Here is a 19,013-nt window from a genome sequence, read left to right on the forward strand (position 1 = left end):
AATCAGAGTTTACGCTACCCGGACACGATTTATGTGGCAACGTTTACTGCAGAGTTAATCCCTTTCTGACTTGGCGTGCCAGACAAAAGTGGGAACCCAGTGTCATTAACGATGGCCCCATTCTTTTGAAGTGACTTATATTAGCCATGTCAGTGAGCCAGCTCACAACAACTGGTGCAGAGCGCAGATTTTCTTGGCTGGAGTGCAGCCACATTATTGTGCCCTGTGATGAGGGGAACAGGGATCTGACATGCCAGGGTTTCTTGTATCAAATATCAGGTCAAGTTGAGGTATGCGCACCACTGTTAGAGGTGTCATTGGTTCAGTGACATTTAATAGTTTATATAGCACCTTTACACAAAAAAGTCAAAGGTCAAAGGCCTCTGTGAATAAGTAACATTTCAACTGCTTTTTGAAAATTTTCAAAGACAGAGTGTTTTAGAGGAGAGCACATTCCAGAGAGTGGGGGGCTGCAGCACCGAAGGCTCTGTCCTTTAAAAGACCCCGGCCTGGTGAGGGGGATGGCAAGTAAGCCTTTAACTGGGGAATGCAGTGTGGGGTGTAGGGAAGGGAGGATAAGACTGAACAAGTACAGGAGAGAAAGAGCATGTGGTGGTTTGTAGGTTAGGTGGGGGTGATGTAAGGCCAGGACTTGTTGCAGGTAAGAACTGTGAGTTCTGAGCTTGTGCAGAGCTAACGGGATATCACTGCAATAATCCAGGCAGGAGGTGATGAAGGCATGGATGAGGGTTTCAGCTGAGGACTCTGAGAGATGAGGTAAGACTCTAGAGGTGTTCTTTAGGTCGTAGAAAGAACTTCTAGAGATGGATCTGATATATGATGAGAATTAGAGCCTGGGCTCCAGGATGGCACCCAGATTGAGAACCCCTGAAAATTAATGACCTTTACCCATGTTAAGGTGAAGGTCAGCCCCTTTCAGGAGTCGTGACTTGACACAAGAGTTCAGTTGTATTGTTTTTCAATATGATAAAGCTGGATTACATCCAGATTTAGATGTCATCCAGGGACTTAATGAGAGACAGAGAAGTGAACTGACTAGAGGGTTTGGTGCTGAGATACAGCTGTGTATCATCAGGATGGCAGTGGAAGCTCAGCCCATGGTGGCAGATAGTCTGACCACGAGGGGCACGCAAACTGTGAAAAGAAAAGGTCCCAGCTCAGAGCCTGGTATTTGGGAAGGACCTGAATTTGTAAAATCCTTGTAGATACTGATGTGAGGATGTGTTGCCAGTTTAACAGTGATTGGATGCTTTCGTGAATATATTTCTTTTTTTTTTTATTACTTTGTGTGACTTGTAATACAGGAACACTCAAAGCAGCATAACCTTCACACCAGCTGTTATAACGGAAGAAATTTGTATGTCTGCAGATTAAATAGGATAAATAGGGGGATTCTTCTTACAACACTAGATTTAAAGGATTACAAAAACACCTTTCGGCTGCAGCTCTTTCTTCCAGTGTTTTGCATTTTTCTGCCATGCCATTCTAGACGGTTAAATATAATGATGAATATTTTAGGGAAAACAGAGAGTAAGACAGATGCGCCTGTGCATGACTGTACCTGCTGGAGATTCCAAGAAAACAAATAGCAGAGGTTAGACGTTGTCAGGAATAATGCAAAGCCTGTATTTTGAAGTCTGCTTGCCAATCAAACAAGAACTGGTCCTGCTATGCGCTTTCAAAATAATGGTTCCTCAAAGTATATATGAGATGATTAGATTTTAAAATTTTTTTTTAAAAAATTCTCAATGTTCTTAATGTTTTAAAAGTATCTTCTTCTACCCTTTCTGTAAATATCACATCTAGATATTTAAGCCTCCAGATTTTATGTTTTTATGCCTGCAGCATTCCCTCATATTTCTCATTTGTCATTTTATGCACATTCCCCAACATCTATATTTGGAAATTTGGGGATTTTGTCAAAAAATCAGCTTTGGCTTTGCACAATGCTGGACTGAACTTGCTGAGTTATGGCTTATGTTTGGTTTATACAGTTTTGCTTCCTGTATGATCATAAAAAGAGAGCAGATAAATTTAGACATCTATTTAAAAAAATCCTTGTGCAATAGCTTAAAACTATATAAAAATAGTTACACAAAGACCATTACATGGTTGCTGTTTCTGTGTAACATTACCAAGTTTTCGTCACTAGATGTCCCCATAAAGTCACTAAATATCCTTGACGCAAAACAGCTGGGTGGATTAAGTTCAGTCCACATGGATCGAAAGCGTGAAAAAAGCATTAGGTTATACACAGGCCCACTGTTCTGACACACCATCGCAGGGTAAAAGGCTTCCGCCTGGTTTTGTTGACGTGCGCGAGCGGTCAGCGTTCAGCAGGTTGCTGGCTGTCGACTCGGGGTAGCGCCTTTCACGGACTGTCAGCGGCACATCTGTCCTCCTCCTCCTCCTCCATCACGCCGAGTCTGATTCAGCACTTCAACACCTACACAGAGAACCAAGAATAGAGACAGGGCTCACACTGAGACTGGAAAGAGGAGGAAAAACAACTGCAGCCTGAGACCACCTAGTACCATCTCATCTCAGCCCATCATCTGCTGGCTGTATACATCAGGGAAAGTTTCAAGTGGGTGGGCTGGCTGCCTCTGTGACAGTCAGTCACATACAGAGAAAACCCACGAGATGCACATCCAGGTACACCTGATCCTACTCCTGAGACAGGCTGATGAAAAGTGTGCACGCTATCATCCCCACAAACAGATCTTTATATACACATTCTTACATCCACGCAGCTTTTACCCACAGACCCTCCAGTAGTGTTTGAAGATGTAATCACAGCGCCCGTGCTGGCAGCTAAAGCATCACAGGTCACCTTACACTAGGTGTCAACTGTGCGCGGGCTTTAATATTTAATGTCAGCCTTACATTACCTCCACTGCCCAGACCCTTCCACTCCCCACGCTCCATCTCACTCCCGAGCGTGAGATCACTCCGCAGCCCCCCCCCCCTCCCTTTCAGTGCGCCCCCTTTATTTGGATTCAGTTTCGGAAAGCGAGAGGATGGCAAACATGTAACGGAACAACTGACTGCAAGCAGCAGCGAAGCATCAAAGGACGTCGGCTTTTTTACGACGTGCGAACAGCTGTCAGCAGAATACACTCAATAAATTCATGAAATTCGAAACAGCACCAAGGCAGCCGACCGTCAAGTCCAGCACAGCGGATGCGCGTCGGATCCAGAACCAACAGACAGGATGAACTGAGACATTACGCGCGAGAGGTTGCCACGGGCACGTTTGGGCTTGACCTCGGCGGAGATCGTTTCTTGGGACAAGCGGCTCGCACGGTGATGATGTATCAATGAAGAATGTCACTGCGACCGACTCTGTCCAAACAGGGTTGATGAAGCCCTCGGCGGTGTCATGCGTCTTGCCCCGCAGCCAAGCGCGCAACCCCTGCGGCTTCTAGTTCTGCTCCTCCTCGCGAAAGCGGTCCCCTCATCCCCGGTAATCTCCACTGGCTGCCCGGACAGGTGCGTGTGTGACGACCAACTTGTGGTCCAGTGCGCTGGGCAGCATCTGACCACCTTCCCGGTCAACCTTCCGCTGGCCACGCGGCAGCTCATCATCTCAAACAACCGTATCGCGGAGCTACCGCCTCTCGCGCTCAACTACCTCTCTGACCTGGTGTACCTGGACTGCAGCAACAACTCTCTGACGGAGATCTCAGAGTCCACTTTTGGGAATCTACGCAAGCTGGCCTACTTGGACCTCTCCTTCAACACTCTGACCCGGATCGAGGACAGGACGTTCGGCCCCTTGGCGAGCTTGGTGATGCTGAGGATGACGGACAATCCGGGGCTCTCCGAAATTCACCCGGACGCTTTTAGGGAGAACGCGGCCCTTCAGGTACTCGATGTGAGCCGAAACAACCTGACGGTCTTCAACATCACCTCCCTGATCGCGCTGCCCGCCCTGCGCTCAGTGGGGCTCAGCGGGAACCCGTGGAGCTGCGAATGCGACAACGAGGACCTGTCCTTGTGGGTCCATCTGGAGGGCTTCAAGTTCCAAGGTCTTGTCAGTTATCTACTCTATTTTTTCTATCAACAAAGAACATCACTTACATTTGCTTTGGTGAGAGGCCCCAGAGAGCCAGTCATACACAAACATTGTTACTCCATTTAATTGTTAGATAATTCTCAGTTACATAAACTGGCCTCCCGATGGAGGTTCTTTCAGTAACAGAACAGCATCCACTAATAAGATCAACAAAGTGCCCGCGCAGCACCTTTCATAAATCCAGCTGTGTTGTATGTCGATAAGCAACAACTTATATGAAGAAGCACTTTAGAAGTAAACAGACAAAGGGCTACTTTAATAGCTAAAAAATTATGGTGAATCTAGAGGCTAAGTCATTGTTTATAAGCTGGAATTACTTCTGTTTAATGTGCAGAATTTTTTTGCTATTATTTGAAATCACTGAATTGAAATCCCCACGTCTGCACAGTTTAACCACAAGGCACTGATTCAAAATCAGCTATTGAACCCCTTTTGTCCCATCTTCTGTGGAATATAGTTTGAAGGTCATTTGATTTCCTTTAATTTATCTGGGTCTTAGTCATATGCACATATACATTAGAGCTTCAGGGGCCCTGAAACTTTTGCCTTGTTGGTTGGTAATTGAGATTGGTGTCCTCCTACAAAGTGACAGTCCTTTAACTGTGATATTTTTTGTTTTTTCACACCTTACATAATTAAAATTCTTCGTATAAGACAGAAAAGATGTTCAAACATGATGGCAAAATGGCAGCAAAGCTCTTCCTTTTGACTCCCTCAAGGAAAGAATGACTCTGTGTCTTTCTGAATACATGCAGAGGCTTAACTACTGGATTTCCCTCACACCATGTCACTCCCTGTCATGTCTGCATCTCAATACACACACACACACACACACACACACACACACACACACACACACACACACACACACACACACACACACACACACACACACACACACACACACACAGATGCCATGTGGTATCCATGTACACCACAACTCTGCAATGTGCTGTTAGTTTGATGTAACTTCACTCCTCTCTCATCTTTCAGTGGGATGAGACGCAGGTGACAGCAGTGGAGCGTGGCAGCAATCAGACTATCAAATGACAAAGAGGGTGAAAGAAGATCGTAGGCAGGGACCCACTTGATTTGTCTTCTGGCGACTTTACTCATAAATTCTGTTCTGCTCTCTGCAGTGATGAAGGAAACAAGGCGTTTCTTTTTTGTTTTGTTTTTTAAATCTGAGAATGACTAATCAATCTGCTATCAGGCTCCTGCGTTGCAGGCGTGATAAATGGATCATGGCTCCACCATCAAATATTGATCCCCTTTGTTTTGTTGCTGTCAAGCTGATAAATGTGTCCGGTATTCCATCATCGTTCTTACTTTGAGTTATTATGCTCGTGGATAATGGTGTGGATGTGTCACTATGCAAAAGGGCAGCTGCTATTTATAGTGTGATTTACTGAGCAAGAAGCCAGCCATAATTCTAACACCACAGCTATAATACAACTGCCACGCTCACTAAAAAGGCATCCCCTGCTCTTTTCCCTCTCACACACACGCACACATACACACACACTATAGTTCATCATGCTCCCTGTGAAGCTCAGACTGAGTCCAAAAGGAGTCCTGCAAGAGCTGTCCCATTTTCCTGCCTCTCGTTGCCTTTTGTCTAGCTTAATTTGGAGTTGAGTCTCTTCCAGTGACAGCTGCCAGCGAGGGAGAAGGCGGACACATGGATACAAACATTCTCTACATCTACACGCAGCCTTTGGTAAACACTATAGAAACTCACACACATACACACCCTCACAGGCGCAGATTTTACACACTGACTGATTTGTGCACTGAGACGTTTAAACACAGACAAAGCATACTTGTGTAGCTGGGGGGTGGGAAGGGGGTTTCTGGGGGGGGGGGGGGGGCGTAGAAAAACATTTTAGAGACGGTTGTTTTTCAGCTGCAAGCTCCGGCTCCCAAGCCTTGTTATCGCTTGCCTGGGTCTCACCTGGCTCATGCAACATGGCTCGCCTTGTCTCCTCGGTTTAGGAAATGCATCGAGACCAAGCGAGAGACAGGGAGAGAGGGAGCGAAAGAAATAAAGCCTCAGGAAGGAACCAACAGATTCTCCTCTGTCTCGCCTTCCTGGCTAGATTAGCACTCTCTCAGCTGTTATATAAGGAAAGCGTCTAGAAATAGAGCAGTGTGGATGGGGGAAGGAGAGAGGGAAAGCCCTGTCCTTTGATGTCAGTCCCTGTAGGGGTATAGGGGGTGAAGCCATAAGGGTTTCCTTCCTAGCTGTCAGGCCTCCCCTCACACACACACCTGCATATGCAAACACACACACGCGGACATGTGCATCCACAACCATTTGCAGATTCAGATTGGAAACTTAAATCTCATGCAGACACATGCATGTACAGTGCATTAAGTGGGAATGCACACTGTACGTATTTGTGTCTGCATGGAGGGCTGTCGGAATTTGAGCAGCATATTGTGTGAACAGTGAGCAGCAGCAGAAGCTTCTGAGAGGATCAGAGCAGACTTTGAATTTTCCCTGCTATTAAGCTTAGAGGAGCAGAGCCTCCTCGTGTTCTTCAGCTGCATGCTCATTTTTTAATCTTTGAGACACATAAGAGCTTCTCTGAGCATAAAAGCAGAGATTTCAGCGCACAGTGAATAATATATTAGGGGAAGCATACATTTCAGTGAGATGGAATTGTCGAGTAGTTTGATTGAAAGCGACGGTATGATCCCTGTCACCCTCTGTCAAATCACACCTCCCACCAACCTGAGCCTGTTTTTATATGTGTTGCCAGTGAGCAAGCGGAATAGGTTTAAACAGCTAAAAGTAATTGAGTGTGAACATTTGAAAACAATTAGGTAAAATATTAACTAAACAGTTGATATAAAAATGAAAGAAAAGCGATTAACAAATAGGTGAATTAGTCTAAAAGACTGAATGTGCAGGTTAAATGCAGAAAGAAGTAAACAAATTCAGCTGAACTATAACAATAAGCAAGTAAAAATGCTGTTGACTTGGAGTTGACTTGGAGCAATTAAGGGTGCAACAATAACGGCTAAACACCTGCATTTAATGGCCTTGTTGATTCATGTGAGGTCATCAGTGAATATGGACGTGGCCGATCTTCATTAATCACAAACACATAAAGAACTGAAAGAAAACAGTACAGTTATCTGTTATAATAACAACTTTCTTTCTTCTTTGTTTTTGGCAGAAATTGGGAATTAAAGAAAACCAAACTGGTTATTAGCCAAACTGTTACTTCAAACATCAGGATTGGCATCAGCCCAATATTTCAAAATCGTATGTGTCTCTTAAAGTAGTTTCATAAAAAGCCAATACTTGGAAAAGGAAGTGTAGATGATTTAAATTCTAGGGTTTTTTTTTCATGTCAAGACATAATAAAAATGATTTGGTCCTTAGCAGGTATTAAAATTTGGGAAACATAACCTCAGATTAGGATGTGACATATTACACAATGTCATTATTTGTTTAACAAAAATTAAGCTAAAATGCAGAATGCAGCTAGGTGCCGATAATGAAATGCACTTAATTGCAATGCACTGATCATCAGTTCTTAAAGAAGCGATTGCTGCTGCAGCCAGCAGTCTGGGAAGGTTTGTGCAGCCATGTCTAAACCATTCGAAGTCCGTCATTCTACAGCGGGAAAAATTACTCACAAGTGGAAAACATTCAAGACAGTTGTTCCCAGGAGTGGAAGTCGCAGCATATTTACCTGAAGTTCAAACTGTGCAATGTTTACAGAACCTGTAAAAAAAACAGGAGCTAGATCTCGGACTCTGAAGGCCTCAACTAGCATGTTCAATGTTAAAGTTCATGACAGTACAATTTGACAAACAGTTTGGAAAGGTTGCCAGGAGAAAGTTTATTATCTCTACAAAGAACATGTCAGGACAACTTAGGTTAAAAAGCTGCATCCGAACAAACTACAAGACTTCTGCAACAATGGCGATATCTGGCGATAATTCACAGTGCCACATTTGGACCAAAACAGCACATCAGCACAAAAGCTGTAAAGCCCGGTGGTGGAGGGGTGATGACCAGGGCAACCTTCAGTCACTGCGTCGACCATGAACTCGTCTGTATACCAAAATATTGTAAAGTTAAATGTGATGGTCATGGATTGGCTCAGACAAACTTTACTTATGTCTAATATTCCTGTATAAGTGTAAACATACCATAAATGTAAGCTGTACTTATTTCCTACTTTTCTATTAAAACAGAAATAAATGAGGGACTTTTTCACAGTACTGTATATAAAATGTTTTGACGGTCATTATTATTATTATTATTGTTTATTGTCATCTAAAATTGTCAGCTGAAATAACACAGAATACAGTAAAATGTTCATAAAGTCAAAGCTTACCTTGCTGAAAGACCAATGATCTCTGCTACAATGATCTGAATTTGCACACAATGACCACCTAATGGATCTTCACCCAAACTGTGCTTAAGGTCAAGGGCAAGATCACATTCATCATTCTCAGTCTATTTGAATTCTTATCAATTTGTCCAATACAGCAAACTATTGGCAGCTGGGTGACCAACTACATACGACATAAAGCTACAAAATTATAGGGTAATACATGAGTAAACGTTTTCATTGTCATTTTTCATAGTAAAAAAAAAGATTTATGAATGTTTTGTTATTTATCAGCGGTTTGTGCGACGAGATCACTCTGTTCAATATTAATGAGATGTTTATGTAAGTGTTGTGCAGTAAGTTTACAGTTATTCTCTGATGGTCATGTCTCGGTTTTCCTCTGTTTGTTAGGGTTGTGTGAATGTTACAATTCCATGGCATGCATCTCACAGCAAAAAGAGTCAGGGTATTTTAAGCATGCTGGTATGAAAATGGGGCTACAGGAAACTGTTCCCTGTGCAGAAACTTCCAAGTCTTTTCATCTCTCCCAGTGGGAATTTCTCCTAGCACAAAAGCTCTGAAAAAACAGAAGCCAATTAAAAACAGTGGCCGCGTGGAGATGCCACACTCTGCTGTGTTGCACTTTTTTGCTCACAATAACAAAAGACTCAACCAGCTTTCAGGATTGTTATCTTAAAAAAAAGGCCTCTCTGGTGAGCTGCTGCAGGGCTCAACACCTATAATGTGGTGTGTTTAATTTTCATTCAGAGGGCTTTAAAATTATAGTTCATGCAGTTTTCCGAAAGCGAATGAACTCAATATTTTGTTAGAATATGTGGATTTCAGCAAGGTCTCAGTACTGTAGTGAAGTCATATCCAGTCCCTGATGATGAGAACCCTTATTATCTGTGGTTTCAAGCAGACACAAAGGCTCAAGTCACTCACTAATCCTGTGCAGGGAAAAGGAATTTGAATATTTCATCCATGATTTTTTCTTTTTTGTTAACATAATGCTGCATCAACAGCAGACTGTGAAGCGCAGGAAGCTCTTAAAGCTTTTGTAGTTTTCTGAAAGAAACAGCAACATTATTATGATGCAATTTGATGCCTTTTGGTTATTTATTTATTTAGAAGTATGAATGTGAATGAGTTTTGGATATCCTCGTCTCAGGATGCTGCCATTTACAAATGTTGAGGAAAACAAGTACAAACATGCTTGAATTATTCAAAAGGCTGCTCTCTTTAATGCCATATGTATGATATCGTACTTTGCATTATGTTACAACTCTCACAGCAAAGGATCTCATAGATCATATGCTAATTAGATGCAAAGGTTTTACACACATCTGCTGTACATAAGTAAAAGTACTGGATGAAGAACGTGTGAGAGAGAAAGAGCTCTGTGACAGACTGGCGACCTGTCCTGGGGGGAACCCGCCTCTCACCCTGTGGCAGCTGGGATAAGGTCCAGCCTCCCTGCGACTCTGATAAAGATAATTGGAAGAGATCGGAGGGATGAATGATATAGTACAGTGGAGGGGATAACAGGAGTTATATGTGTCCTGTCACATTTTCTACTATTTTGTAAGTTTTTGCTTTTATTATTTGGTGAAGTTTTTTTTTCTGAACTTGTACGATCTGTTAGAAAGTTGAACCACTGATTTATTGATCATTTTTACCTGGTTTTTTTTTGTTTGTTTATTTGTTGATGGTTCAAGCTATTACGATAAAAGTTGTGAGGTGTTTGTTTACAGTCAGCGAGGATAAGTCGCCTGGAAGTAAAACAGAAGGAGACCGTGTGATGCTGAGGCTGAGGAGCTTGAACAGCTCTGCTGTAATTAGTCCTATAGAGAAATCTTGATTTTAAAGCAGCTTTAACCCTCTGACACCAAGTGTCTCATATTTAATACATGTGTTTTCCAGACATCTATGTCATCAGTGTGGTTTGTTTAAGAAGAACTGTGAGCAATAAATTGCACAAAAAATGCCAGATGTATCAAAAGCGATACAAATTGAAACTTATATTATACTATTATACTTTTTAAAATTTGTTAGAAGGTGTAATAAATTCTCCAGTTTAAAACAAACAAACAAAAAAAATTAATGGTTCAGGCTTTAGAGAGTTAACCACCTTATGATGTATTAATAAAAAGTTAAATTAATAATCATAAAGAAAACAATATTTTTATAGAAAAAGATCTGATGAACTTTCACTTGCCTTGTGTCTTAAAAATGTCACTTAACAGTAACAACATCGCTCGAGCGGTGCCACTCTAGGACAGCTGTGAACTGTCTGTGGTGCGTTTCTTTGATATTATGAAAGAAAGAAGAAAAATAAGGATTGAGTTCTAACAATAGAAAAATGCTGATATGTTACTTTGTCCCATGATTAATCCTCACCGTTCCTCCTTGGTGTACTTTTGTGTGACAGATGAGGGCCAGACCGTGTGCGGTTCACCTGCTGATACTCAGGGCCGTCGACTGGGGGAGGTGGGCATCCAGCTACGGACGTTATGTCATCAAACACTCGGCTCCTGGGACTACCTTTTCTTTGTTGTCATCGGCTTTGTCATCTTCGCTGCTGGCACCGTGTCGGCCTGGGTGATGGGTGTCATCATGGTGCTCTATGAGCGCTACATCAAGAAGAAAGACGAGCAGCTCGAGATGGACGACGAGGAAGAAAGCATTGAGACAGGCCGTGCTGCGAGCACCAGGAGTGGCCATGACAATGGGAATTTAAAAACTTCACATACTGTTTAAAACAAAAATCCCACCCCTCTCGCCATGGATTCCCACAGTGCCTCCTTTCAACTTCCACGACTGTCTGAGAAGTCTCATGAAACTGGGTCCGTTTATCAGGCTCAGATCTGTTAATGAATGGAACAAGGAATGTGTTTCTATCATTTTTAGTGGGCTTCCAGGTGTTGTTACACACACTGTAGTCGCCATAGTGGAGGTCTCCAGTCCTTGGGTAATACATAGACTATGTATGCAAATATATGACCACATATTTTGTTACTTTATGTGCAAAGTTAGCATTAAAAAAACTCAAAAACAACATATCTCAGAAAAACTCTGAATATGTTTTCACAGAGATATTTCTGACTGATCTTCACATCAGTTTAAAATCAGCTTTTCGAAATTTTAAAGTTTAAAAGTAAAAAAAAAAAGTCAAGACAAGGCAAAGATAGAATCTTAAGCTAAAAGTAACCTACCCCCAGGTTACCTGTGAACTGCGACCTGCACTATAGTAACACCAGTTGAAATAAAGACGGAAAACGTGGCTTACAGTTTGTGCTTTGCTGATGATATTGTTAACACTGAGTAGGAAAAGTGTGTTTTTGTGACTGTAGTTGTAGTTTTTTTTCTCCAGATCAGTTTGTCTTTTTTATTGGTACATTTTTCACTGAATATTCCTCTAAGATGCTTTATTATGGTTATTTTATGGATGTACTGAGGAAAGCTGGATACCAGAACTAAAGATGTTGACGGCTTGCTTGACAGAAACAGAGCTCTAACTGGATTTGTAGCTCAGTGAAGGAGCACAAAAGTATTTTCCTCCAAAAAAGACCTTCACCTACTGTCTACAGCTATTGGCCCATAGCTGTTTCACTGCACTGATATCATAAAAATAAAACTCATTGATAACGTTTATAGGAAAAAATATGTTTTGGGCACAGAAGATCTTGACCACTGTGAAAAATGAACAACACAGACTTTTTTTTTTTATTAAAAGACAGACATTTGCTGATGTTGAAACCAGATGTGACAAGAAAGTGGTGGATCTGAGTGAGAAATGGAGGGACACTGCACACTCATACAGTAATGATTTATCAACCATAAGCCATCTCTAAAGGGGATCATGGTTTACAAACTAAACATCATGCTATATTCAGTAAGAATTGAAACTAGCATCTGAGACCATATAGCTATTATTTTTAAAAAACAAAAACAAACTCTTAATGAAGTCAAAGACAGCGGGAGTTGAAGGGCGGTTTTTGCCATAAATTATTAAACTGCTGAACTCCTGTTTGGAAACCGTGTAGTCGCCCCCTGCTGGCCACGAGAAAGAATCAGGTTTAAGGCACTTTCCCATTAGCTTCACCTTTTAGGAACAGAAGCTACATCCATCTTTGAGCAGCAATGCTGAATACATTCAGAGGTTTAAACTTATAAGGAAATTATAGCAAAATAATCCCACTTAAGACATTTAAGAGCTAAACAAATGTGTGTGGATAAGTTTAGACATCTAAGTCGGACAATTATATCTAAGCCATAGTCAAAATATCCAAGCATCCATGCATCCAGCTGTCATAGGGTGAGAGGTTGGACTGGCACAGAGAGACAGACAATGGCTCACATTCGCACCTACAGCTAGATTAGTTCTAAATCTATGAGGTAAAACCAACCATCAAAGAAAAAATGTTGCTGTTTGCGTTCCATTGTCTTAATACCAAGCTAGGCTAACCATGTACTGGCTTTATATTTAGTGGATGGATACAAATATGCCTCTCACTCAAAGAAAAAAGAATTAATCTTGTGTTACCATCATTTTTTACATGTCTGGTTTACAGCATTCGCTAAAAAATCCAATAGAAGGAAACTAGAAATGTTTGCCAAATCTTCTGTAGTAACTATAGACCCAGTTCAAATATACAAAACATTTTCCTAGTATTATAAAATGCACAAACACTATTTGGTTAAACCATACAGCCATCTTATATAGAATTGTTTTGTTTACACTGACAGTTTTCTCAAGGACCTCCATGATGGCACTAACCAAAGCAATACAATTGTGACACAGCTCGAGCTCCTCTGTGTAACATTATAAATGTCTTGTTGTCGCTCCACCCACAGGTATGACAGGAAGGAGAGGAGGAACTCCTTTTAAGGAGTGCATTTATCCCCGTGTATGTGACAGAGTGTACGATGTAGCTTTATGTGTGACTCTGCACAGTGAGAGTGTCAGTCCGTGCACTGCTGGGGCATGATTTTGTACTGTAATCCATCTTTCCCTTAATCATTAGCCCAGAAACAAACTGCTGTGGCCGTATTTGTGTTAAGGTTCTACAGTTGTTGTGAAGTGGAGAGAGCCCACAAATGCCAGCTGCTGAGATCTGTTTTGGCAGTGGGCCCTGCTGGATGGCGAGCAAACAGGACAATGTGATAAGTGATTTCTACTCTGTTGGGTTGGAGTGCAGTGTCCTATCTACTTCTGCATGCACTGTTAATGCACCAAAAAGCCTTACAAGGTGTGTATACATTCATTAAAGAATGAAATAGGATTTCCTGTAACATACGAAAACATCCTATTTGTGATCATTTCAAAATGCTTAAAAAAAACAATTCTTTGTATTTTTTTGGTGACTGAGTTACTGTGCAAAGACAAACATTATTTATGCCCAAAATAGCAAACATGAACACTTGCTGTGCTTCAGGTTTCCATGTCACAAACCTTCCATGCTTTTAATACTTATCTGGAATTGCTCTCCATTGACCCTGACTTTAGTATCAACTTGCTTCAACCGAGACATCAGTCTGCCTTTTGTATGTGTACTGTTCCTGTCTCAGAATTATTCATTTGATTAAAGAAAAAAAAAGCTATGACAGACATGCAAAGGATTAGATCAGATACTTTTTTCCTGTGTTTGAAGTCAAATGTTTAGATGTATCCAAGTATAACATATCGCAGAATTGAAAGCAAAGCAGAAAAGAAATACTTTACTGAAGACATTTTGAGACACACACACATTAAATCAAATTAACGAGAGCCAAAATATATTTAGCTATACAATACTTTGTTTCCATGGCTTTGGGTTTAATTTGCTATTCTGATAATGTCAAGGTCGACTGAATGTGGCAGGATTTGTGTGCCGAAACATGTGAAGGTTTTTTGAACTGCAACTGCACAAACTGATGCCTTTCTGTAATGTGATCTACATCTAATAGTGAGAAACCTTTCTTCACACATTTACTGGCACTTCCAGTCACATATTCTTGTGAATTGTCCAAAAAGAAAAAAAAAGGTAGGGTTTTATATTTTATGTGATGAAATGAATGCACAATAATAGCATATTATAAACACAGTATTTATGGATGTGTCAGAGGTGGTGTCACAGGTATTTTATTTTTGGTCACCACAGGCCTTTCACGCGGCAAACACATGGCAGCGTTTGATGTACAAAGGTTTTCTTGTTGCATCCTTAAGAGCTATTAAAAGAAGAAAGCAAATATAAACCACAAACATAAGACAGTCAGAAAATAATTCAAATTTTTTGTTGCTTGTTTTCTCTTGAGAGAGAGAGAGAGATGATTGGAATTAATGCTGACTCATAACAGTATATATAATTATGCATGTACCGATGTTTTGATTGGTACATGCATAATTATATATACTGTTACTTCAGCAGTATGCTGAGATGCCTTCAGTACGGTGCTCCTGATTGCTTCTATGGCTTTGGGTGGAATATTTGCATGGGTTCTGTCAGTAATGCATTGCTTAATGTGCAGGTCTATTCAGGTCTCCATACTAAACTCTCATGTATACACATACATACATAAACTCGATCATTTTGACTGTGAGCCTGTGTTAGTTTCTGCTGCAGCTTACTGATTAGGCCATGCGATGCCACAGGCAAGGGTGAGGGTGCAGACTGGAAATAGGATAGCTGATTGCCCCAATTCATGTCAGCACAGTGACACACATGAAATGACAAGGAAAACCCACGTCTCCCTCTCTGTTCGTTTACACAAGGTGAAGGTTTGCAAAGCTTGGTTTTGAGTAATAACAGCTTCCTGTTGCATAGCACGTGAATGAGCTGAATTTCAATATTTAAGTGGATGAAGTAAAATGGAACATTTTGCACTTGTTACACCCCCGTGCTTCACGGTCAACCCATACTTAGGCACACGTATGCTTAAACACACAGAGACAGAAGCCTTGGTTCTGCCTCTAATTTCCCCTTGGGGTAGAAAGACTCTTATTAACACTGATTCTGACAGCGAGTACAATAGTATTGTTTCGCATCACAAACAAAATTGATATAATTTGCTTTCTTTCTGATGGTAAAATAAAGTAGAAAGCTTTCTCTTGTCTATCTGATGAAAAGCCAGCAGGTTATTAACATAGCATAAAAATAGGGGAAGACAACTAGCTTAGCTCTTGGAAGGAAACTAAGCTGGCATAACACAAAGGTAAAAATTTAAGTGGGTTTAAAAAGTGCTAGATGAGTTGATTAGTTAACTTTGAAGACCAGCAGTTTTTTAGTGTATGATGGTTACACACCAACTACAACTGCAGCTACATAGCACCAGAACAGGTGTTCAAAGGGCAGAGTGGTAATGCAAGAGAAGCGATTCTTTCTATTCACAGAACCATAAAAGGATTTAAAAGCTGCCATTTTTTATTTTATATAGGACTGCAGTGCTCCTTTAAACAAAAACGTAACATTCATTTGGCAGGTTGGGTTAGGGTCGCTGTTTCCTTCTGGTGCCACGTTAATCTAAGTTCAGCAGCAACTGGCTACAGCATCACATTAACATACAAACCTGAGGGGCAACAATCATTTGATCTGACCATTGGCAAGTTAGCAAGTAGTAAGAGCACATTTCCCAAGATGTTGAACTGTGGCTTTGAAATAATAGCAGTACTTAAGGCAGCTGTGGTGCTTGCGAATGGATGTTTGTTTTCATTTTCATATCCCATCATTCAAAAGCCAAGCTGAGGCAGTGGTCAGGATGTGCTCCAGGACAGAGATGCGCCCAACTGGATATGGTCACATTACAGCTGTGACTGCGAGCCAGTTCAGTAAATAGACAAAGAAATGCACACAGCTACTGGACGCAGAAGCTCCTGCAGCCCTGCTTCCTGCTCATATTTTTGCACCATTGTGTGCACCCACTGAGCTGGAGGCAAACGGGCCAATGTAAAAATGCCTGCAGATGGGAGATGTGACATGAAGTAAGACTGGCTCTAACCGACCGTAATAGCCCTCTGACACATCTACTTACAAACATGTTCACTTACACACAGTCATGCACACACACACATCAAATTGGAAAATAATCCTTTAGTCATGGAATAGTGGAATGACTTAAACTGAACTTGGAGATGAGGGGGATATTTCCACGGAAGGGTGGAAATCTGGTGTCAGTGTTACAGCTGTTATGTGAGAATTTCATCATTAATCAGACCCAAATTAATGTTAGCTGAGACAAATCTGCGATACATGCTGTACGCCTGTAAAGAAAATACTTTAACGTATACTGAAATGCATTTCTTTTGCATGCATTTGTGAACACACGAAGGCTAAGGAGGGTTCTTGTTTTATACTCCGAGTTACTTTCTGACCACAGAAGGATCAGGATCTGCAAACACTGGTTTTCCACCAGTTTTGCTTCCCTCATTTCCTCCATTGTGATCTCAGTACATTCTCAAAGCAAATTATTTGTGTCGTGGGATTTGTTGCAAAATAACATTACTGTTTGATTTGATTTCTGTCACATGCAGTATATAGTATATATTTTATTGCAGTATATATTCTATTGGACTCAATATTGACAACTTCTACTTATCCCTTCCTTGGAAAGAGGCTATTGATTGATTGCCTTCACTTGGCAAAGAGGAGGATGGTCCTGCTGCTTTTACACACTGTATTTCCACACAGGCTCAGGGGCCTGCCAACTCTGTATCCTTCCCCAGCAATAAAAGGTCATTGGAGAGGAAATGGTGTGTCCTTTTGTGCGTCACAGTTCTGCCTGGAGAAGTGTTTTTTTCTTCTTTTTTTTGTTTCGCCTTCTTAGACGTCTCCTCTCCTCCTCTTCTTTTCTTGAAACGTGTTTTCTTCCGCTCTTGCTCTGTGGGTATGTAGAAGGCTAGCCGGTGTCTAATTAGCTTCCAAGTCAAAAACCTGTAAAGCCAATAGGCACATATGCACTGCAGAGACCGTCGCACACAAGTTAATAGGCACACAGACATTCGCAGCTGGAGATGTGTTGCATTTTACATTAGTGTATTCTGGGCACCCAGGCCAGTGCACAGTTGTTTTAATCCAACGGAGCTGGCTGCACAAGTGAGATAACGAGATGCTTACTCACACTAAGCTCCAACTCAAAAGCAGCACAATGGTATTTCAGACTGAGACAGGCACTTTGCAAACTGGTCTGTGGTATTTTTTGCACATACAACTGGCATGAAAGGGACTTTAATTTTCATTTGACTGGCTCTGTTCCTCTTATCTCTTAAATGTCACTTTATCCCTCCCTTGCTGTATTTGTCTCTTAAATATTTTGGCCATATGGCCAGAAATATCTGCACCTGCCATTTTCCCTATTGACGTGCCTATTTCTAGCTTTTTGCCAATCTCCACCCTTCTCTCTTTCTCTGAACAGAATACTTTCTTGCTGTCTGATAAATACCAACAATGAGTTAAGCTTAGCTTAATACAAAAAAGCTTCATATCTAATTCATATGCTGTACATTAACTGCTTCTAGCACTGATAGTCTTGCAAATTTTTGCTTTAATACTTCAATTTTTGGAGCAAATGAAATAATGTAGTGACCTTCAGGATTGCTTGCACTGTATGTGTGTGCATTTTCACATCAAAAAACACCTCTTGGACATCTTTGCACAATACAGCTGCATTCAGCTTTTATGCTCCTTATATCTGGAACAAACTCCCAGAAAGCCTCAGATCAGCTGAAACACTCAGTTTATTTAAATCCAGGTTGAAGACTCACCTATTCTCAGCTGCATTTGAATAAAGCACCAAATCCACACTTTTAAGCTTAAATTTCAAAACTTACATTTAACTACTGATTTTATCTATTGTTCTGATTTTATCTGTTTTGATTTTATATACTGTTTTGTTTGTTTGTTAATTAGTTTGTTTGTTTGCTTGTTTTAATCAATTTTAAATCATGCTTTTTATTTGTTTTTGTTTCTAATGTCTCTGTAAAGCACTTTGAATCACCTTGTTGTTGAATTGTGCTATACAAATAAACTTGCCTTGCCTTGCCTTGCCTTACACTCAAGGATAGGAGTCCAGGCACATTATGAGGCTGGAGGTGAAAGCAACTGAGAGACACAGGGAAGGAGTTTCAGGGATCAAGTGAGGGTCAAGGTTGGCATGCCCAAAAGGTACTGTGTCCCTGTACTTTCACAGTAAACAGTTAATAGTCTTCAAGTTGAATCAGTATTAGCTCCATAACTTTGACACCTGAATGAAGAATCTTGGGCTCGAATCTTCGGAGACACCTGGGTCAATTTTGAAACTCCAGAATTTCTGTATTTCAACACTTGACATCTAGCAAACACTATAGTCTACCATCAGTGATACATCACATACACTAATTTTGCCTGACAGAATCACGTCCATTTTTAATTCAGTCAGCCCAGTGAATACAGTCATTCAATTGTGGATTTGACTTCTGTTAATTTCTTTTTAAAAGAATCATGAACCCCTTTCCGTCTTTACTTCTTACAAATAGTAAAGATAATCAGTCACTTTAGGAAGCTCTCTTTATAAATAATCCTCTTACTGACTTCTTGTTAATTAAC

General features: G+C 41.0%; 1 protein-coding gene across 1 annotated transcript; it reads left to right on the plus strand.

The window, feature by feature from the left end:
- Positions 1-3,039: 3,039 nt before the first annotated feature.
- LOC146554013 (leucine-rich repeat-containing protein 52-like) lies at positions 3,040-18,707 on the plus strand. The gene is made up of 2 exons (XM_085255820.1): positions 3,040-4,052; positions 10,886-18,707. Exons 1-2 carry the CDS (start codon positions 3,404-3,406, stop codon positions 11,212-11,214), a joined length of 978 nt encoding a protein of 325 aa, XP_085111946.1. The 5' UTR covers positions 3,040-3,403; the 3' UTR covers positions 11,215-18,707.
- The last annotated feature ends 306 nt before the right edge of the window (positions 18,708-19,013 follow it).

The sequence above is a fragment of the Mchenga conophoros genome, linkage group LG18 (assembly GCF_057382185.1).
Source record: "Mchenga conophoros isolate Kocher_MC1m ecotype Shallow Benthic linkage group LG18, M_conophoros_male_GT1.1, whole genome shotgun sequence".
NCBI classification, from domain to species: Eukaryota; Metazoa; Chordata; class Actinopteri; order Cichliformes; family Cichlidae; genus Mchenga; species Mchenga conophoros.